This window comes from Panicum hallii, chromosome 7 (genome assembly GCF_002211085.1).
Source record: "Panicum hallii strain FIL2 chromosome 7, PHallii_v3.1, whole genome shotgun sequence".
NCBI lineage: Eukaryota > Viridiplantae > Streptophyta > Magnoliopsida > Poales > Poaceae > Panicum > Panicum hallii.
In genome coordinates this window covers 22,417,410-22,439,701 of record NC_038048.1, presented here as the reverse complement: position 1 = coordinate 22,439,701, position 22,292 = coordinate 22,417,410, and the positions used below count along the sequence as shown (strand labels likewise).

The 22,292-nt window shown below is 47.7% G+C and overlaps 2 protein-coding genes and 1 long non-coding RNA gene across 4 annotated transcripts; 1 reads left to right on the top strand and 2 right to left on the bottom strand.

Annotated features, from left to right (window-relative positions):
* The first annotated feature begins 11,074 nt into the window (after nt 1-11,074).
* LOC112899340 lies at nt 11,075-13,361 on the top strand. Its single transcript, XR_003230030.1, has 2 exons — nt 11,075-11,297; nt 11,396-13,361. It is a non-coding gene; the product is annotated as an uncharacterized LOC112899340 (long non-coding RNA).
* A 181-nt stretch (nt 13,362-13,542) lies between these two features.
* On the bottom strand, nt 13,543-16,226 carry LOC112899339 (G-type lectin S-receptor-like serine/threonine-protein kinase LECRK4). Its single transcript, XM_025967771.1, has one exon. It carries the CDS (start codon nt 16,224-16,226, stop codon nt 13,830-13,832), a length of 2,397 nt encoding a protein of 798 aa, XP_025823556.1. The 3' UTR covers nt 13,543-13,829.
* A 2,812-nt stretch (nt 16,227-19,038) lies between these two features.
* LOC112899082 (G-type lectin S-receptor-like serine/threonine-protein kinase LECRK4) lies at nt 19,039-22,024 on the bottom strand. 2 transcript variants are annotated; one of them, XM_025967417.1, is made up of 2 exons: nt 21,227-22,020; nt 19,039-21,091 (listed from the first exon to the last, which is right to left on the bottom strand). In XM_025967417.1, the coding sequence occupies exons 1-2, from the start codon at nt 21,560-21,562 to the stop codon at nt 19,178-19,180; spliced, it is 2,250 nt and encodes a 749-aa protein (XP_025823202.1). In that variant the 5' UTR covers nt 21,563-22,020; the 3' UTR covers nt 19,039-19,177. The 2 variants fall into 2 exon arrangements, with proteins under 2 accessions (XP_025823202.1, XP_025823201.1); XM_025967416.1 differs by having other exon boundaries at nt 19,039-22,024.
* Nucleotides 22,025-22,292: the final 268 nt, after the last annotated feature.

Sequence of the window (22,292 nt, the reverse complement as noted above, 5' to 3'; positions counted from 1 at the left end):
TTCCGTGTGCCCGGGTCTAACAAGGACATTGCAAAATAGTCGTGTCAAAAAGTACTCGTGGCGTAGCCCCAAGTATAATTGAAGACTTATCGTAGTTAGCGTATTTTAGTACTGGTGGCTGCAGCCCCCGAGTTATTGCAATGTAGCTAAAGAGAAAGTAGTCATGTTGAGACTGAGTCAATTCTTTATTGATGACAAGATGCTGCGCTGCAGCTAACAACTTGTGATACAAGTTGGCTAAGGGTAGAAACAACGTAGGTGCTCGATATTCCAGAAGTTTGGAATCTCCTAACCATTACAGTACTATAAGCGATACGACCCTGGTCTTGTAACCTTGAGCATAATGAAGGGCCCCTCCCATCATGAACTAAGCTTGTGCAGCCCGGTTTCGTTTTGGATACGGTGAAGGACCAAATCTCCAACATTGAAAGATCTTTCTTGAACGTTCCGATCGTGGTAACGACAAACGCCTTGTAAATAGCGGACCGACTGGAGAAGAACATTGCATCTGACTTCTTCTGCAGAGTCAAGTTCGAGATGTCTTGCATCTTTAGCCTCTTCTTCGTACATCTCCAGTAGTGGAGATTGCCACATGACATCAGCTGGTCGTATGGCTTCGGACCCATAGATGAGGAAGAAAGGTGACTATCATGTGGCTTTGCTTGGTTGTGTGCGAAGCCCCTAGACTACTGATGAGATCTCATGGATCCACTTGCCGCCCTTTTTGCTGTTCTCTGTGTAGAGTCTTTTCTTCAGTCCATCGAGGATCATGCCGTTGGCGCACTCAACCTGGCCTTTAGCCTGTGGATGAGCCTCTAACACATACTTGACCTCAATGGTGCTGCGCTCGCAGAATTCCTAGAACTCATGCGAGTGGAAATTGGATCCCAGATCCATGATGATAGTGTTGGGGAAGCTGAATCGGTGCAAGATATCACAGATGAAGCTGACCACTCGATCTGCTGAGAGCTTTCTAATTGGCTTGTACCCGATCCACTTCGTAAACTTGTCGATGGCCACCAACACGTGAGTAAGACCTCCTGGCATAGTTGTCAAAGGCCCTATCATATCTAGACCCCAGCATGTGAACAACCAAAAAGGTGGTATGGTAATTAAATTGTGAGCCGGGACGTGGGGCTGCCTGCTTAAAACTAGCAGTTTGTACTCCGGCGGACAAGTTCTTCGGCATCTGCCAAAGCCGTCGGCCAGTATAACCCGGATCTGAAAGCCTTCCCGACCAACGTGCGAGAAGCAGCATGGTTTCCGCACGCGCCTTCGTGGATCTCCTGGAGTATTTCTCTGCCTTCCTCGGTGCGGACACACTTCATGAGTATGCCTGATGCTGATCCAGTTTGTATAAGTTATCTCCGACTAGAATATACCCTTAGCTCCGCCTTAAGATGCGTGCGGCCTCGGCGCTTTTTTTTCGATGCCGGGGGTACTTTATGCTCCTTGATGAAGTCGATAAACATTACACGCCAGTAAGCCTCGATCATCATGACCTCTCAGTCGAGTTCTATTGGACCCAGAATGATGGTGCTTTGATTTGGTATCTTTATGGATGGATGATGTAGCTTATGGACAAAAACTCCTGGTGGGACATTTGCTCGATCGAAGCCCAGTTTTGAGAGCACATCCACCACCATGTTGTTGTCACAAATCACATGATGAATTTTCAGACCCGAGAACTTGTTCCCGAGCTTGCATATTTCTACAATGTACACGTCCATGGTGTCCTTGTTGATATCTCACTCCTTGTTGACTTGTTGGATCACTAGCAAGGAGTCATCATAGACAAGTAGTCGTTTGATGCCCAGAGAGACCGCCAGGCGTAGCCCCTGCAGTAGTGCCTCGTACTCGGCTTTGTTGTTTGAGACCTCAAAAAGTATCTAGAATACAAATTTAAGTTGTTCTCCTGTTGGACTGATGAAGAGTACTCCGGCGCCACCGCCTCCGAGCTTAAGTGAGCTGTCGAAGTACATCACCCAATGCTCTGGCAGGTTGGCTGGAGCTTCCACTTGGTTTTCTTGCCATTCTGCCACGAAATCGACTAGTGCTTGTGACTTGATGGCAGTGTGAGGCTTGAAGTTGAGAGTAAGAGACCCCAGTTCCACTGCCCACTTGGAGATACATTCAGTGGCATCCCGATTGTGGAGAATATCTGTCAATGGAAAATTAGTGACAATTGAGATCTTGCATGCATTGAAGTAGTATCAAAGCTTCCTGGAGGTGATGAGTATAGCGTAGAGTAGTTTCTGAATTTATGGGTAACGAACCTTGGATTTACAAAGAACTTCGCTGATGTTCCACCACGATTGCTGTGCTGATGACGTGAGTAGTCGCGGTGATGTGGAGTAGCAACTTCTAGCCTAATTGTGGAGCTGTGAGGATGGGGGGCGACTGCAGATGAAGCTTGAGGTCTTCCAATGCCTGCTCCACCTCCTTGGTCAAGCAGAACTTGTCCTATCATTTTAGCAATTTGAAAAATTGTAATCCCTGTTCTCCAAGTCATGAGATGAATCTGTTCAGGGCTGCCATACAACCTGTCAGCTTCTGGACATCTTTGATCGTCCGCAGAGCACCTAGGTCTGTAATGGCGGTGATCTTCTCCGGGTTCGCTTCAATTCCTCGATGACTGACGATGAAACCTAGTAGTTTCCCTTGTGGTACGCCAAAGACGCACTTAGTTGGGTTGAGCTTCCACCGGAACTTGCGCAGGCTGTTGAAGGTTTCTTCGAGGTCGGAGATGAACTCATCGTGGGTTCTGGCCTTGATGACCATGTCGTCCATGTAGGCTTCAACATTGCGGTGTAGCTGGTCAGCGAGGCATAATTGGATAGCCCGCTGATAGGTGGCTCCTGTGTTCTTCAGCCCAAAGGACATAGTTGTGTAGGCATATGCTCTGAACGGGGTGATGAACGCGTCTTGATCTGATCTTCTTCCTTGAGGGCAATCTGATGGTAGCCCGATTAGCAATCAAGGAAAGATAGAAGGACGCAGCCAGCCATGGAGTCAATGACTTGGTCGATGTGTGGGAGCGCGAAGGGGTCCATAGGGCAATGTCATTTGAGATCAGTGTAATCCACATAGATCCTCCATTCATTATTATTCTTTTTCAAAATAGTACAGGGTTAGCTAGCCACTCTGGGTGGTTGACTTCTTTAATAAAACTAGCTGTGAGTAGTTTTGCTAACTCCTTCTTAATGGCCTCCCTCTTGTCTCGAGCAAAGCGTCATAGTCATTGCTTCTTCGGAGTGTCTTTGGGGTTGACTTTTAGGCAGTGCTCAATCAGCTCTATGGGCACACCCTGCACATCCTCTGGTTTCCACGCGAATATGACACGGTTGGCCCTAAGAAAACTGATGAGCGCACTTTCCTATTTGTCACTCAAGCCGCCTCCGATCAAAGCTATCTTGGATGGGTTGCCTTCTTGCAGCTGGATTGTCTTGATGCCGACATTGCTGGGGTTGGGCTTTACCTTGGACTGGCTAGGCCTCTGATTAGAGACTTCCATCTCTATGTTGGCGACCTTCAGTGCAGCCGAGAAGACTTCTGCAGAATGTTCTGGCACGCGTGATGTTGTGGCGTACTCGATTGCCTCTTGGTCGCAGTCATACAACTTCTTCAAGTAGCCACGGAATGTGAGTACCCCTATCTTGCATGGCATCTTGAGTAGCAAGTAGACATAGTGAGGTACAGCCATGAACTTGGCTAGAGCCGGTCTGCCGAGGATGGCGTGGTATAATGACTCAAATTCAGCCACCTCGAACTTCATGTACTCCGTGCGGTAATTGTCTTTCTTCCCAAAGGTAACTGGCAGGACCACCGAACCGAGTGGTGTAGCCGCAATCCCTAGGATGATGCCGTAGAACAGAGCTTTGTTGTGGGTGAGCATCTTAGTGATGTTCAACCCATCTTCTTCAATGTACTCATGAAGAGCACGTTGAGGCCGCTCCCATCGTCGATGAGTACTCGGGTCAACTGTGAGCCTGCCACGATAGGATCTAGGATGAGTGGGAATTTTCCCAGCTCGGAGAAGCTGGTCCACTGGTCCTCCTGGAGAAGAAGATCGGGACCTCGCTGTATCTCAGAGGTTTCTATATAACCGGCTCGACAAAGAGGATCTCGTGCAAAGTCAGCTTCTACGCACGCTTCAAGGGGAATCTGTCATCTCCGCCGAAGATGACGTTAAGGATGTTCTTTGGCTCTTGGAAGTCTTGAGCCCCTAACTTTTCACCCTTGTCATCATCCTCCTAATCCTTCCGCTTTCCATCTTGATCAGGGAGTGAAGCATTGAGTGATTTGAGGAGGCTGACGCACTCGAAGAGTGTATGCTTTGACTTCGGGTGCATCGGGCATCACTTGTGCAGGACTTTATCAAACTGGGCCTGATTGTTCCCCGACTTCTTTTCCCATGAATTGCGCTCAACAGCCACGACTTCTTGGTCTGGCTTGCGCTTTCGGGGATTCCCCAAGTTGTTCCGCTGGCCTTTGTCGAAGTGGTTGTTGCTGTTGCCCTGCTTGTCATTGTTGCGCTTGGGGAAGCGCTCGTTCTCCTCATCCTCCTGGTCAGCCCAAAGTGACATCATGTCGTGTAGTTCCACGGCAGTAGTCGGGTGGTTGCATCCAAAATCATGGTAGGTGTGCTTCGGGAAGAGGCTATTCTGGAAGCAGCGGATGACGTCCTCATCCATAATGTTGGCGATGATGGCTCGCATCTCAAAGAAGCACCAAGTGTAGGACCTCAGGGTCTTGTTCATCTCCGGCTTAACCTGGGACAAGTCATGATGAGTACCTACTCGGATCATGGATCCCTGGAAGTTGTCAATGGAGGCCCTCTTGAGGTCCTCCCAGGAGTCAATGTAGTTTGGCTTGAGGCTCTCGAGCCAAGTGAGGGGCGTGGATTCCAAGGCTACCGGGAGTAGAGCGCCTTGGTGGAGTTGGATCCACCTGACATCCTGATGGCGACGGAGTAGCAGCGAATCCACTGGCATGGGTCTTGCTTGCCGTCGTACTTGGGGATGCCGACTGGTTTGAAGTTCTTAGGGTAGGACCGATCGGTGATGTTGGAGATTAATGCGGGGAAGCGGTCACTATCATCAGTGTTGTGGTATCTGTCGGGTCGGTCCCTTCTCCTTGCCTCAATGACGCGCCGCACATCATGACCGTCATTGATCTTCTTCCTCAGATCAGCCATAGGAGCAATCTGTAGGCTGGCCTAGGGCTGAGTTCCACCCTGAAGCCTTGCATTGTGCTGGCTGCAGGGTGGATGCAAAGGTTGTTGCACCTCTTGGTCAACATTGCCATGCGCAGACTGCTGGCCTTGGCAATTGCCATGGCTGGCTTGATTGTCCTGGTTGCTCTGGCCCCCGGGCTGCGACTGACCTGTGCAGAGTCACTGTGACGCTCAGATCTTGAGAGGGTGTTCCATGTCGAGGAAATTGGGTTTTGCTCATCGAGTTGCACAAGCGCGCGATGGGTTAGATACTGCAGCCTTTGCACCTAGGGGTTTGGCGGTAGTTGTTGAACTAGGAGCACTGCCTCTGCAAGCTGAATGGGGTACGATACTCCCGATCTTCGGCCGCTACGAAGGTGTTGTTGAGGTTCCTGCGGTACAGCGGGTTGCGTGCGGGGTTTTTCGTATTCTGCTTGCGCTTGGCTTGCTTGGCGTTCTTCAACTGCGGGATCCTTCTGTGCTCCTTGTTCTCGTCCTGGGGAGCTTCCGTTGTACACTCATCGATGGATACGTCCGCGAGTAGTTTGGCATCGTACTCAGGACCCGGCTCGTCGTCCTTCGCATTATGGAGGGAAGCCATGTAGACTTGGCGATCCGGTGAGATCTCAGCTGCATGGCTGTACTTGACTAGCTCTGTGCTGCCCTCTTCCTCTTTTGTTATGCGAGAAAGGGGCTTGCCTTCCTGAAAAGGCAGTTCCTGCGTGAAGGCCACAAGATGGAGTCATATTTGAGTAGCTTGGAGGGCTCCAAGCCCTTCCAGTACACGAACCGGCCTTGCGGCATAGTGGTTATGGTCAGACCCAGCTGACTACCCAAAAAGGATTCGGGGTCGTCATCCGAGTCCGAGTAGTTGTCGAAGACAGGCCTCCCCCCCCCCCCCCACACACACACAAGCGTTGGCTCCCTCGTCTCCGAGCTTGAGTAGATGATCTAAGTCCTCCTACAAGTCGGAGAGGGACTCAAATCACGTAGCCTCCTCGTAGACCGAGGCAGCATTACATAACCCAAACGTGAATCGAGTACACACTTCCTCAGATCAGGGTTGAGTTTAATCTGAGAAGTCTTGGTGCAGCATGAGTTGAAGTCGCGTCGAAAACGGACATCTTCTCGACCTCCTTGGCGAGATCGGGGAGCAGCAACTCGTCGAGGTTGTTGACGAACTCATCGAGATTGCTGCCTCGGGCTACTGCAGAGGCCTCCGGCTTGCTGGAGTCGGCTAGGTGGCTGTTGAAGCCACCTGAGCCGATAGCGATGCAAATCCAAGAGCCGAAGGCGAACGTTGTGCCCTCGTCGAGCATGGCGCTGATGAAGTCGAAAAATGCCATCGAGCTCTCCGATGGATGCTCGATGAACACCCCTACCTGGCGCACACACTGCTTTACTCCCCCACGCCCCTCCGCCGCAAAGCCTTTCTCTCACAACCGTCCTGCTCCTCCACGCTCCTCACCTGCTGCGTCGCTCCCTCCAGCGCTCTCAGAAGCCACCGCGCCGCTCCCCTCTTGCTCCACCGCTACCTGCGTCGCTCCCCTCCTCCCCGCGCCGCTCCCCTCCTACTCCGCTGCTACCCGTGCCTCTCCCTTCCTCCCCATGCCGTTCCCTTCCTGCTCCACCTCCTCTCTGCTCCCCAGCTCCGCGTGCAGTGGAGAGGAGATGAAGATGGATAGATTCCGAACAGTATGCACATCCAAACATGAATTGGTATTTGCATCCACTTTATCTACATTCAAACACTTGTTTTGGTATTGAACTCATTTAAATACCTAGGCTGATTTGGTATTGGATCCAATTCAATGCCAAACCTTCCAATGTCGACCTCCAAACGGAGCCTTAGAGATCTTTGGTGTTTAAAAGCTGGTGACTGCCAGATTTACAATGTGAGGGCTGAGCCGTCGTGATAGTATTGCTCGAGATCTGGATCGTGCAATCACAAATCTAGCAACTGCAAGCCAAAAACTGCAACGTTGGCACACAGAGGAGATGATGATTTTACAGCGCAATAAAATACACAGAGAGATAGATAATGTATGTTATATATATGTCCTGGCTCCTGGCAGATCATGAACCTGGACACTAGAGTGGTATGCAGAACAATTCCTCAGACAGAGACCGTGCGCGAGAAGCTCCAACTCCACCGGCTGGCAACCAGCTGCGAGCATTTCGTGCAGTGGTTTCAGATCTGCCGAGGTGGCCAGGATGAACAATCCATGTGTTGGCCACGTGACCTCTCACCTCAGTCCCGAGATACATGCCATGCGGACTCTAGGATCATATGCCCGGAATCACATCATATGCCCCGTTCCCGTTGGTTAATCCTTGTTGGCAGTATTTGCTTGCATCTCAAGGCCCTGACACACCCTATACTAGCATGTATAAATATGCTCCTACTCCTGGTGGTGTAGGTTGTTGTTAACACGCGTTAACCACATGCGACTGCGACTGCGACCAAGAGACTCATGTGTTTGATTCCTGCTGATGAAGCTGTCGTTGCTCTGCTCTGAAACGCCCCGGTCTAAACAACCGGAGCTAAACATGTATTTAAACACCAGAAAACAGTCTCTGGTAAAAATACATTACACAAATGGTGCCACAGTCATACATAGCTTTATTTAATACGTTCGATTACAATAATAATATAAACTAGGAATACAACGGTAGCGGTGATAAACGCAAGGGTAAACTCTTCATCTGACATGGTGGCTTCTACTGCAACGGCACCACTCCAGACTTGGGTATAGGGCACGAACTACTCACATTCCTCAGGCACGAAATCAGGATCCTCTGTAATAAGTCATAAACGGATGAGTACGAAAGTACTCAGCAAGTTCCACCTCACCCCACGGGAGGGGAATGACATGCACGACGCACATTAAACACAATGCATTAGCAATGCAACTTATGGTATGCAACTTTTTCCGACACAATCCACAGTAGGTAGCTCACTAGTTGTCAGGACCACACCGTAGCCTGTCCATTCCGTGGACACGGACCATTCGAATGGATTCTACACTCTGCAGAGGTCGTACACTGTACCCACAAGCTCGACTGCCCGAACAGACAACCGACATAGCCGACACCCAGCCGTGGTCACGCCCTAGCCCGGCCGCACAAACCCTCGGGCCCTGACCCCAATGGTCTATACCCGTGAACCATCCCTGCGACCGTCAGGCTAACCAGTAGGATTAGGCTAAGTCCGGCCCATAACGGAACCTATGGTCGTACTAAAGTAAGCTAGGTGAGATGTCAAAACAACTCGGTCCTTATGGTTCACCAGGGCAGCAACCATCCCTCAACATGTCAACTCGAGCCTACCTCCACGGTAGCACTCACCTGCCAGTCTACCACCACAGTAGCGCCGGCTCCAGCATACCCAGCTGCCCTAGCCTCAGCCAAATCACTTCATATCCTAGTCTCAACTCTGGGTATGCATAACTACTCATATGCATGTATGAGCACACTCAATCACACAAGCACCGGTATATGTAATCAATCCTAAACCAGGGCTACAACTAGACGTCCTCACATGGATGCAACCGCTCACGTAGGGATCGATGAAACTTGCCTTCGCTTACGTACGCGGCATCAGCGGCGGCTTCCTGCTCGCGGTACGGGTCTTCTGGCTCCGGCCCGCTGTATTGGCCTTCGTATTCCTTGGCAGGCTCCTCCTCGATCACTCCGTGATCTACGGCGGAAGCGGCACAACCGGCAACAAACACAAGCAAGCTATAAGCTCAAATGGAGATGAAAATAGAAGGAATAGATAGTATATGATTTGAGGAGAGTTTAGGAAAAAGAGTTATGTGAAAAGGAGTTGATATGAAGGAGATATTGGGTTTACAGTATTGGTTGGTATTCAAATGGAATGATTTGGATTAGGTGCTCACGGCCTGGTGGGTGTTTTGGGCCTTTATTAGTATTGCGGAGTTAATGGTCGGGGAGCTGCCTGCTATCTCACTTGGCGTGGAACAGCTCGAGGAAGAGGGTTAACTGTTGGAGCTTCGTCTCGTGAGTGAGCTGGGCTCGTGAGAAGTGGTTCAGCTAGCGGAGTGAAGCGGCTCGGTGTGCTTGGGCTGATGATGGGGTTCGTCACAGCCTTGCTCCTTTTATAGGCGAGGGGAGCAGCAGCGGCGTCGCACAGGGACGGGCGACGTCGTGGGCTGCGGCAGCTCGCCGTCAACTCAAACAGTGGCAGCGCTGAAGGCGCGAGCGTCGAGGCGGCAAAGCCGGCGAGGACGCTGCAGCGGCGTGGGCGAGGTGGGGACGCGGAAGTGGGCGGCACGGCGTGGTGCCGACGGCAGTGCGCGGTCCCGTCGTGGGGCCGGCGTGTCGCACGTGCGAGTGCGGGTGGGGACGGCAGTGAGGGCGTCGGCTTCTTTTATGAACGAGGTGAGGCGGTTCACGCGGCGGAAAAATCTAGGCCGGCACTGTGTGCGACGACCCCAATTTATGGCGAGGTGGGTGCCGCCATATTTGCACGATGGGTTATTTCAAGGTCAATGTGTGGGTATTCTATGGCTTACAAGGAATGATGAAGTTATGACAAAGAAGGTAGGTGCTGTCATGCTTATCTGGGAATTATGGCGTGGTACGGTGACCCGAGAGGCTTCTATAGAAAGGGGCGAGGTGATTTTTGTCGTAGGTGCAAGCATGCGTATGCTGGTTACTGAAGGGAACGAATGCACTAACGCAAGGCAAGAGTATAAAATAGTCGGCCTAGTAGTTACGTAATACCTCTTATAACGTTAGTATTATTTTACGTTACTAGTTTAACCGGGAGTCTAACACTTATAAAAATACTTACCTTATTGGAGCGACAAGGTTACGAAGGAGCACACACCTTTAAGTGGCTAGTCCAACACTCACCCTCCTAGCCCTACCACAACTCATCTACCTTGCTCATGGGTGGATGCCACGTCAAAAGGGGGGCTCTATTTATAGGTCAAGGGGAGCCATGATCTCACTCTTGCTTAGTGAAGAAGGAACTAGAGGGTTGCCTTGAAAAATATCCCACTCTTGCTTAGTGGAGAAGGAACTAGGGGTTGACTTGGAAATATCTCTCTCTTGCTTAGTGGAGAAGGAATTAGGGGTTGATTTGAAAATATCTCTCTCTTGCTTAGTGGAGAAGGAATTAGGGGTTGATTTGAAAATATCTCTCTTGCTTAGAGGGTTGCCTTACATTCCTTTCAATAGGGATGAAAATTAGGATGTTACATGCTCCTAGGTCCCAGAGCTCCAATCCTCTGCTTAAGCTCCTGTTTGAATCATTTAGGATTACAGTTTAGTATGATTAAAATTTAATCTGTCTGAAAATTAGGTGATAAAATTAGTCCATACCCCGTTTGGATCCGAATACTAAAAGTGGATGTGAGACACAAAAAGTCCATTTTATCCATCCTTTTTGCATATGAGTGAAGAGATAAGGTAGAGAGATACTTTGGTAAATTTTGTAGATGGTTGGCTACCTTTAGTCCAAATTATATGGATTTTGAAGACTATGGACTTAAAATTTAGCCGGGTGGAACTTATTTTTAATCTTTCTTTTAATCCACCTATTTTGCTCACACAAGGGACTTAACTTTAGTCCATTGATCTGAATGGAATCTTAGATATATAGACTGGCTAGCTCACATGTCTGTCGCAATCTACAAGTACCAACTTATTTTTCTAGGATTTTATCATTATTCTTGAATAAATAAAGTTTTCTTTTCAAAAATTCCATGGGCCGAAAGCTTTGTCGGCCTCGGGTCTCTAACTCCCAACCACACGGCCTGTATAAACTTACTGGGGGCGAGATGGCAGACTTGCTGGCCCATCATCAATCAGCTTCACAGGCCTGCGTCATCCTCGTTCCCCAATGGCCACCGTACGTCCTTTCCCAGCTCCACGTCTCCACCAGACACCGGTCCACCCCCGCCGCTCGCCGCGGCCCGGACGGTGCCCAGACGAGCAACCTCCGCCCGCCGCCTAGGGATGTGCCGCAACCAGCAGCGCGCAGGTGTCGTCGGCGTTCCCTACATCGGTACGCTCCCAGTCAACTTTCTCCGCCTCCCTTGCGCCCTCGGAGGTCAAGTCTATCCCGCTCCCACCGTGCCGTTAGGGTTCTCCGTGCCTGCTTAAGCTCTCGATTTCATTGTTTTCTCGCCCCTTTGTTATGATTGGCAGTGAAACGCAGCAATTGTTAGGATCAATCGAATTGTGGAACAGGAACACAATCTGACTAGACGCCAGACATTGACCACTGAACTGAATGCCGCTGGTGAAATTTTTTGATTGCTCGCTGTAAGCCGTGTATTGGAGTCGTAGTGGCATTTTGGATTGTTTCTTTTTTCATGTTCCCATGAAATGAAACATTATGGGGAACTATAAAAAAAACTTGAAGGAACTGTTATTTTTCTTGACATTGACATTTCGTTTTAATAATTTTCTTAGCAGGTAACAAACAAATTATGTAGTCACTCTGAGACCTCGCTGCAAATATACTTTTAATGTGATGTTGGTATTTAATGTTTATGGGTGTGTTTAGGTGCCTTCCTGCAACTATTATTAGTAGTGTTTTTTCCCCTTTGCGGAACTGTTATTAAGACTGTTTGTTATAGTGAAAAAGAGTATACTATGCATGGAGAAAATTCATTGTAATCGAGGCTTGAGAATGAAATGTGGTTGAATGGAGCTGCTTCACAACCTTGTTTTCATTTCTTCAATGTAAAACTAGTATGGTCTCAATATGAATCTCTGGCAGAAGCAATGGGAGGAACATGCGCTACAGTGCTAGGATCATCATTTGGAATAAGCCATGAGATTGTCCTAGTAGTGACTAGATTCCCTATACTACTTGATTGACACTTCCTCAACCATCATATAGCTGGTACTGAAAAGGTTTGGTCCGTGTTATAAGATCAATTATTCTCCATTGAATCTTGACATATTGAACGGCCAAGTTGACTTCCTATGGACTGAATTTGTCAAAAAAAGAAAACTTCTTAGGATACTAGTGTTCAAACTTCTCAACTTTGTGAGAACGTGTCTTTTGTTTTTACTGTCATTCTGGAAAGTCGAAAGTATATTTCTGGTTCCTAAGATTTTCTCTCATACTGGGCGAAATATTCAACTGTATCACGTTTATTTCTGTAAATAAACACATCATGCTGCAATCCTACTTCATGAAAAAAAACAAAGTCAAACTTCTAAACTTAAGCCGTTGGTGTTTCATTTCCCATGTCAAACTTCTACACTTAAGCTCAAAATTTCATTATATTGCAGTGTCTTGTGCATGGCTGGTTCGGATCCGATGATTGAGAATAAGACCGTTACCCTCATCTTACTGTTATTTGGGCTGCCGCGTAGCCATGTTAAAGTTGTGAGGCCAGTTGATGAACTGTTGCAATAGGCCTCACCGCCTCAAGTGGACTCTTAGGGCACCTCCAGTGCTGGTTCGACTTGTGCAGGCCACGTAAATCGAGCAATGCTTCAGTTCGATAGCTGCAGTGCTAACATCGGTTCGTGGGACCCGCATAAAAAAACTCTCAACACCTGCGCCCATCCTTCTTCGCTCAAACTGATGCAAAAATCGGCCAGCGCTCTTGTCCGTGTCTCGGTCCCCTTTCTTTCTCCTCTCTCTTCCCCACCTTCCAATCCGGTAATGCATCTTGAAATTTAGCCATGGTCAAGAGCAGATCGAGCCAACCAGCTGCAGATCCAAGAAGATCAGGTCCTTCGCAGTGCTCATGCGGCTGGCTACTAGGGCCAGCCGAGGAGATGAGTGCTTCGAGGGCCTCCTTGTGGAGGCGATGCTCGTCAGGCTCAACCCGCTCAAGCACGTGGCTCCCGTCTGGTTGACGACGTCACCGGCGCCGAGGAGGATATGCTCCTAGGCATCTGCCATGACCTGTACATCAAGGAGGTTCTTGGTCCAGATACATGCAAACCTGGATCGATTTCTTTGTTTTTTTCCAAGTCCAAGAAACATTTCAGATCAATTTCCTTTTCTATTTGTTAGCCTGTTTCTTTAAAGCATTCGGATCAATTTTTCTCTTCGTTTCGATCTTGTTTGTTCATGGGGTTGTGTGAAAGAACAGGATCGCAGTTGTGCTAATCGCGGATCCCGCCACATCTGCATCGTTGACGATTATTTTATTGTCCTCGCGTCGAACTGAGTTCTATGGTCGATTTTCGCTGTGACAACTAAACATCGACCGTCACTATGTGCTTTTTTCGGTTTGGGTAGGCCACGATTCGATTTTATCAGACACTGGAGCTGCCCTTACAATTATGGATAGAATCATATAGTAATAACCTAACTAACTAATAGATGAGATACCACACACAAGTAACTAATTTTTATTCAAGGAAAATAATTGATGTTAGGGAACTGATATTATTGTTGGGAAGACGATGCCTTCCTAACAGCCACTGCGGCCCATTGCTACACACAGTACAACAAGTGCTCTTTACAGTACATGTGAGCATCATTGCAGCAGTATCAGAGGCAATAACTTTCAGTATGTAGCTTTTTCTTTCAGTAGGTAACTATATCTAATTTCTGACACCATTGTGTTGGTTGACACATATAATAATCTTAAAATATGCAGGAGCAATACTATGGAAGTGAACTGATGAAGGAAGAAGGATCAGGAGGAGTGGGGACTGCAGCTGCTTCGTCAAGCATTTGTGTCACTTTGAGCATTGTAGGTCTGATAGTTGGGTCCTCCTGAAGGCACCACAATGCCACTGCCACAAACCTTTCCACCTTCGTCAAATTGAGAGTTGCTTCATCATCACCCTTCACCAGAAAATCAACCCTGCCACACCTATAACAATCATTTGCCCAGTCAGTCAGTATTTTTTGATCTTCTGCAGCATCCAACTCAACATTCCGCCGACAACAGATGAGCTCCAACAGGATGACCCCAAAGCTGTACACATCCACCTTGGCCGTGATACCGATGCTCTTGAACCACTCAGGAGCTACATATCCTCGGGTACCCCGGATACCTGTATTTGTTTGTGTCTGGTTTGTTCGGAGAAGTTTAGCTAAGCCAAAGTCCGAGATCTTTGCTGTGAAGTTGCCATCGAGAAGGATGTTCTGGGGCTTTATGTCACAATGGATAATCTGTGTGTTGCATTCCTCATGTAAGTATAGCAGCCCCCTTGCCACTCCAAGAGCAATCTGAGCTCGAAGGTTCCACTGAAGCCTGGCATCACCAAATAGAAATTGATTGAGTGATCCATTAGTCATGAATTCATACACCAATAGTCTTTCTTTTCCTTCATTGCAGAATCCTAGCAACCTAACCAAGTTCTTGTGGTGCGTCTGTCCAATAGTTTGGACTTCAACACTGAACTCCTTCTCCATTTCGTGCTCAAGCTTGTCAATTTTCTTAACAGCAATCTCAGTACCGAGATCATCTTGTAGCTGGCCCTTGTACACAATCCCCGAGGCACCAGTGCCAAGCACCTCCCGGAATCCACTGGTTGCCTTCTCAAGCTCAATATAAGTGAAGGCTTTCAAGGGCAATCCTATATTGTTTGATGACTGCAGAGATGGGGCTTCCTTTATGGTGATAGTACAGTAAGCACCAAAAAGTATAACTGACATGAGCAGAACGTTAACCAGTACAGAGCTTCCCAAAAACAATGAACTTCCAAGGATCCATTTATTCTTGTCTTTCTTCCATTTGTTGGAACCAACAAGCTCAGATTGTGTACTGTTGTTCTTCCGTACCTTGACAAAAAGTGTCCTCTCCACATTATCCCCCATTTTGCCATTTGACAGAGGCATCTTCTTCTTCCAACATGTATTACTTTGATCATGGAAGACGGCGACGGCACAGAAACAATCTGTCAGGCAGAGTTGCTGGCACTGATCCTTAGTTATGGGGGCATACTGCTCATAGTCAGCTAGAGGCCAATCCACATGGCTCATCGCTATCAACTTAAACTGCATCTTGGCAGCTGCTTCATCCAAGTCACAACTTTGTGGTTCGAAATCGGGTTTGCAGCCTTTATCCTGCCTCTCCTCATCAATAAATGAGTACTGCTCTGGGCACTTGCAAATACTCTGGTTGTTTGTGCCATTGAACATGCAGTAACTATTAAACCCGCAAATACCGCTTCCATCGTTTGTCAGTTGTGCTTCACAGATATTTGGGGGCTTGAAGTCCACTACTGCCCATGCCTGACTACTCAGGTTGCTGACCTTCTTTGGGTACCGATATTGCCTGAACACACCATCTGGGTCAAGTGTAGCACGATGGTAGTAGTCTGCCATGGAGCCGGTGGCCCCAGATGTCATACTGATTTGTGTCCTGTCCTCCAAGGTGATGTATACCACGCCAGTCGCTTTGAACACCACATTGGTAATGTTCCCAGCCATTGACCAATAGGGGTCATATTGGTTACCGGAGGGTACAGCAACCGTATAAAGAAAAACACCAATACTTTGCAGGTTAAGGAGGAACCGGCCATTGGAGTAGTCTGTGGGGATGATTCGGCTGCGGAGATTCATTCCTGGGGTGAGCACCTGAGAAAGCAGGATGGTATCTGTAGGGTTTTTGAAGCTCTCCCATTTGGTAGATCCATCTGCAGCAACCAGTACAAAATTTCCAGCATCAAGCATGGCAGCATAGGCTGCACCCACAACTTGAGGATTCCATACCTCTGTTCCCGTGGGATCCTGGAGTGAGAGCACCCCATTGGAGTTGAGCTGGAGGCGTGAACCGGATGAAACTTGTACCAGCGCTGGATCTGGATCAGTGGTCTTGGCATACCAAGCCACCGTCTTATCACTGGTCTTGTCGAACCAGATAGCGAGCAGATAGAAGGAGGCGTTACCCTCAATGGCCCGGAAGCCGAACGCGAAGTTGCCGGACGGCGAGAGCCAAAAGCTGCTAGGCCCTTCGGGTACCAAGGAGGAGCCTAAGGTTATGTTCTGTTGAGCTTGAAGAGAAGTAGAGGACAGCAGCAGGAGCAAGGACAAGAGGAGGAGAGGTGCCATGGTTCATTTGATTTGTGGCTCCCAGTTCTTACATATGATGGCAAACTTATGGGCCTCATTGTTTTAGAGTCTTCGTTGACTTGACTTGACAGTACCTGGGTCATCATAACCATCATGTGGTAACAGTAGGCAGCTTTGAACTGGTCAATCATGGCAGTTGGCTGCTCCACGAGCATTGGTCCTTGTCTGTGCCCTTGTCTTACTCCTTGCTGCACGCAGTGGCGGAGGATGCCGAAAATTTTAGGTGTGGCGGACAGGGCTGCGTGCGGTGGCGCGCGGGGCCGGCAGCACGCGGGGCCTGTGGGGCGGGAGCCTGCGGCTGCGGGGCGGCGGGCGCGGGGCCTGCGGCGGCTGGGCGGCGGGCGCGGGAGCCTGCGGCTGCGGGGCGGCGGGCACGGGGCCTGCGGGGCGGGAGCCTGCGGCTGCGGGGCAGCGGGCGCGGGGCCTGCGGCGGCGGCGCGCGGGGCCTGCGGCTGCGGGGCGGCGGGCGCTGGAGCCGGGAGTGCGGGACACCTCGCCACACCTCGCCACACTGGGCCCTCCGCCACTGGCTGGACGCATAGTGATTTGATTATGGATGTTTGAAAGTGTTCCAAGGTGCTCTTCTTCTGGTCAGGCCGAACTTTTCAAATGCTTACAAGTTCTACAGAAGAGAAGACAGATATTTTCTAGGTTGCATATTGACGGTTGCGTGAAGGCAGGTGCACAACTACTACTATTTCTGGTCCCAAATTATTCACTGTACCCGAGATGCTTCCAGTTGTTCTTCAGTTCTCCAGAAGAACAGTCATAATTGTTACTTACTGCTCCCTCCATCCCAAATTACATCCCAAATTACGATTCGTTTAGAATTTTTTAATATATAGTTTTTGGTATCTATCTAGATAGATATAGGGCAGATAGATATAGGGTATATCTAGATGCATAGTAAAATATATGTATTAAAAAAGCTAAAACAAATTGCAATTTGGGACGGAGGGAGTACTTAGTCAAGCCAGCTGATTAGTTTGAGATTGTAGACGTGAGGGCCAAGCTAAGTACCTTATTTTACTTATACTAGCGATCAGATTGGAACAAGTTTGCAATTTTACGAGACTTATGCTAGCGATCAGATTGGAAGGAGGTTGAAATTATGAGACTTGTACTAGCGATCAGATTGGAACAAGGAGTTGAAATTATATGAGAAAAGTTTGGTTCGTTTTGGCCAATTTCCTGTATGTTTTTCTTGCATGCAAAGAAAAGTTTACCTTATGGTTCAGTTAATGCGTTGTTTTCTGAATTTTTTGGTAGAACTAGAACATATAATCTAATAACAAGGCATACGTTTTTGATGATTTTTCATTGTTGATTCTATGAGCAGAGCAAATGGAGTCCACAATTACTTGTCATACATTGACTAGGACACGTTCCATTTTCATGGTTCCTTGTGATCCAGCTAGCCAGCCGGCCTGGCAGGATTACTGGGTTACCCCGCTGGCAGCTGAAAGGAACGTGTTCCGGCACCCCGTGTTGAACAGTCAACACGACGTACCATCAGACGAGTGGTGATTAGCGACACTGGTTCTGGTACTGCATATTCGGTGTCGGTGGTTCTGCTTCCGCCACCAGCGGCTGGAAGCGAGAGATTTGGATTTTTGCCACGGCCTTCACAAAATTGCCACTAGAAACATGGGATTCGTAAAATTTCCACCTACAACATTAGCACCTTGATTTCTTTGCCATTTTCTCCTTCTATTGATTTATAATTTCTTTTTTCATTTACTGGCACCTGAAAGGACCAAACTACCCTTGAGCACATCTTACCTGGATTCTTCCTGTTCGTTTCCATGGAGCCACAATCGTTTCCTCCGAGGCTACAACACGGAGTTGCGCGCTTCAGCTGTTCTGAGTCTCATTTCTTTCTCTTCAATCTTATACTACTAATACAACAAAATAGCATGTTTGCAGCTAGAAGCAATTGGAGAATTTTGTTCTACAGGCACCATGCGAATGGGAGGTCTGATATTGATCAGCGTACTAGCATCCTAATGCACTTGATCAACATTGTGTCGCTGCGATTAAAAAGTTATCCATAAGATTAATCCTTCAACATTTGAAGCTGTATTAAACTGCATAAGTTATTTCATAAATTTCAGGGCAAAATTGCTGATAGCGTCTTAATTTGCATGCTTGCTAAAGTGAGTCTTTTGTTTTTTACTTTTGGCATAATTTGAAAATGTAAAATGCTATATATTGTGGCTTCTGGAAATTTGCTTTATATTTTTGGGAGAAACTAGTGGACTTTGGCGTTTTAATTTCTTAAGAATAGCAGTGGTGAAAGCTTACCTCCTGAAAATTGAGGATATAGAGTTAAGAGATTACAGCCAGCGTTACAAACATGTAAGTGTTATGTGCAAAATGAATATGATGAAATTACATGCTGCAGTTTCCAACCCAAATTCCTTTCTTAGAAAACAAAACTTATTTATATTAAGATACAAATTCTGTCAGAATTAAATTTCCATTGAGTGTTTCAAGGCTAACTATGCACTTGAGCAGAAATATTATGTTCTTGGCTTTGTGCGGGTCCGAGGACCAAGGGTAAGGCATTCTGCCCGTCCTCGTCGTAGACACAATGAGAAGGTTTGAGGGTATCAGATAAGAAATAATGAATCCTAGTCCTGCAAAACTAATCTTATGGGAAAACATATTCTTCATGGCAATGCCAAAACCTTCCTAACATTAGCTGTGAACCATTGCTGCAGAACCCAGGTACCATTGATACAATAATAAGCAGCTTAAACAGTACCGCTGTATCAGTAGCCACATAGCGTACCAGCAACAGAAACATTCACTATATATTCCCCTAACAAGAACAGCATTCAGTATATAGCTATATCATATTTCTTACACCTCTATGTTGGTTCATACATATATTAATGTTACAATGTGCAGGAGCGACCCTATGGAAGCTATTGGACAAATGAAGAAGAATCAGGAGGAGTGGGGATAGCAACGGCTCCATCAAGCATTTGTGTCACCTTCAGCATTGTTGGTCTCATAGTTGGGTCCTCCTGGAGACACCACAATGCCACGACCACATACCTTTCTACCTTCTTCAAATCGAAAATTGCTTCATCATCACCCTCCACCAGAAGATCAACTCTTCCGCACCTGTAACAGTCATTTGCCCAGTAAGTCAGGATTTTTTGATCCTCTTCTGCCACCACGGACTCAACATTTCGCCGGCAACAGATGAGCTCCAAAAGAATGACCCCATAGCTGTAAACATCCACCTTGGCAGTGATACCAATGCTCTTGAACCACTCAGGGGCAACATATCCTCGGGTACCACGGATCCCTGTGTTTGTTTGTGTCTGATTAGTACGGAGCAGTTTGGCTAAGCCAAAGTCTGAGATCTTTGCGGTGAAGTTGCCATCGAGAAGGATGTTCTGGGGCTTTATGTCACAATGGATAATCTGTGTGCTGCATTCCTCATGTAAGTAAAGCAGCCCTCTTGCCACCTCGAGAGCAAGCTGAGCTCGAAGGTTCCACTGAAGCCTGACATCACCAAATAGGAATCTGTTGAGTGAGCCGTTGACCATGAATTCGTATACCAATAGCCTTTCTTTTCCTTCATTACAGAAGCCAAGCAATCTGACCAAGTTCCTGTGGTGCGTCTGACCAATAGTTTGGACTTCAACGGTGAACTCCTTCTCTGTTTCGTGCTCAAGCCTGTCAGTTTTCTTGACAGCAATGTAGGTACCGAGATCATCTTGTAGCTGGCCCTTGTACACAACACCAGAGGCACCTGTGCCAAGTACCTCCTGGAATCCGCTGGTTGCCCTCTCAAGCTCAGCATAAGTGAAGGCTTTCAGGGGCAATCCTAAATTGTTTGGTGACTGCAGATTTGGGACTTCATTTATGGTAATAGTACAATAAGCACCGAATATGATAACTGAGATCAGGAGAATGATCACCATGACAGAGCCTCCCAGAAACAATGCACTTCCAATGATCCAGTACTTCCTATCTTTCTTCCATTTGCTGGAATCAACGTGCTCAGACTGTGTACTGTTATTCGTTGGTACCTTGATAAGAACTGTCCTTGTCACACTACTGTCGAACATGCCGTTTGATAAAGGCATCTTCTTCTTCCAACATGTACTGTCATTGTCATGGAACACAGCAAGGGCACAGAAACAATCTGTCAGACAGAGCTGCCTGCACTGGTCCATAGTTATGGGGGTGTACGTCTCATAGTCAGATAAAGGCCAATCCACATTATCCATCGATATGATCTGAAACTGCATTATGGCAGCTGCCTCATCTGAGCCACAACTTTGTGACTGGAAATCAGGTTTGCAGCCTTTATACTTCCTCTCCTCATCAATAAATGAATACTGTGCTGGGCACATGCAGGTACTCTGATTAGTTGTGCCATTCAACATGCAGTAACTGTTAAACCCACACGCACCACTGCCGTTATCTGCCATTGCTTCACAGATATTTTGAGGTTCCATGCCCACTACTGACCATGCCTGACTTTGTGGGTTGCTGACCTTCTTTGGGTACACATATTGCCGGAGCGCACCATCTGGGTCAAGTGTGGCGCGATGGTAGTAGTTCCCCATGGAGCCAATACCCCGAGATGTCAAATTGATTTGCGTGCCGTTATCCGTGGTGATGTATATTCTCCCAGAGGCATCGAACACCAGGTTTGTGGTGTTCCCATCCGTCGACCAGTAGGAGTCATATAGGTTTTTGGTTGGCATAGCAACAGAATGAAGGGAAACGCCATCAATTTGCAGGTTAAGGAGGAAGCGGCCATTGGAGTAGTCGGTGGCCATGATCCGGCTTCGGAGCATCTTCGGGGCAGTGAGCACCTGAGTGAGCAGGATGGTATCTGTTGGGTTATTGAAAGTCTCCCACTGGGTTGAGCCATGTGGAGCAACCAGTACAAAGTTTCCCGAATTGAGCATGGCAGCGTAGGCTGCACCAACAATTCGAGGATTCCATACCTCTGTGCCTGTGGGGTCCCGGAGCGAGAGCACACCAACAGAAGTGAGCTGGAGGCGTGAACCAGATGGAACTTGCACACGCGATGGATCTTGATCAGTGGTCTTGGCATACCAAGCCACCGTCTTGTCGCTGATCTTGTTGAACCAAATAGCGAGCAAATAGGAGGAGGTGTTACCCTCAGTGGGCCGGAAGCCAAACGCGAAATCACCGGACGGCGAGAGCCAAAAACTGCTAGGCCCTTCGGGTGTCAAGGAGGAGCCTAAGGTGATGTTTTGTTGAGCTTGCGCATATGGTGAGGACAGTAGCAGAAGGAAGGGAAAGAGAAGAAGTGCCATTGGCTCTTTTGGTTTGGCTCAGTTCCTACATCTGATGGCACACTTATTATGCTCTCTTGGTTTTAAGAGTCTTCATTATTGACTTGACCTGACAGTCGATGGGTCATCACAACGTGCATGTGTTGTAACAGTAAGCAGCTTTGAACCGGTCCATCATGTCAGCTTGCTGCAGGACGAGCATGGGTCCTTGCCTGTGTGATTACTAGCTCCTTGCTGGACGTAGATAATTGGTTGTTGTGGCTTGGTTATGGAAGTTTGCAAGTTTTCCAAGGGGCTCCTCTTCTGGACAGGCGAACTTTTCGTATTCTTCCAAGTTCTACAGAAGTGAAGGCAGTTTTTTCCTGTAGTTGCATTGACATCAGTTGCCGTGAAGCAAGGTGCGCTGAACGGATGCATATACGGTTCCCAAATTCTTTACTCTCCCCTGGACGCTTCCACTTGTGCTTCAGCCTTTCCAGAAGAATGGACATGATTACTATCATGACCCAAAGTTGATAAACATGGTTAACAATTAAAACAACATCATCATGAGCATCATCCAAGCATAATCAAGCATCATGTGCATGTGATTGGCTTGAGTTAATTAATTTTCTTGCCTTGTTTAAGTGAGTGTTGTGAAGTAAGTTTAAATTTTGCTAAGTAGCTATGCTCCCAAAACTTTTATTCAAATACTAGATTTCAAATTGTGAATTTTAAATATTTTTTTCTCAATTTTGTGATGTTTATCCCG

Bases quoted from the DNA above. Each gene is read 5' to 3' on its own strand.
- LOC112899082 (XM_025967416.1), bottom strand. From the start codon at position 21,562: ATGGCACTTCTTCTCTTTCCCTTCCTTCTGCTACTGTCCTCACCATAT.
- LOC112899339 (XM_025967771.1), bottom strand. From the start codon at position 16,226: ATGGCACCTCTCCTCCTCTTGTCCTTGCTCCTGCTGCTGTCCTCTACT.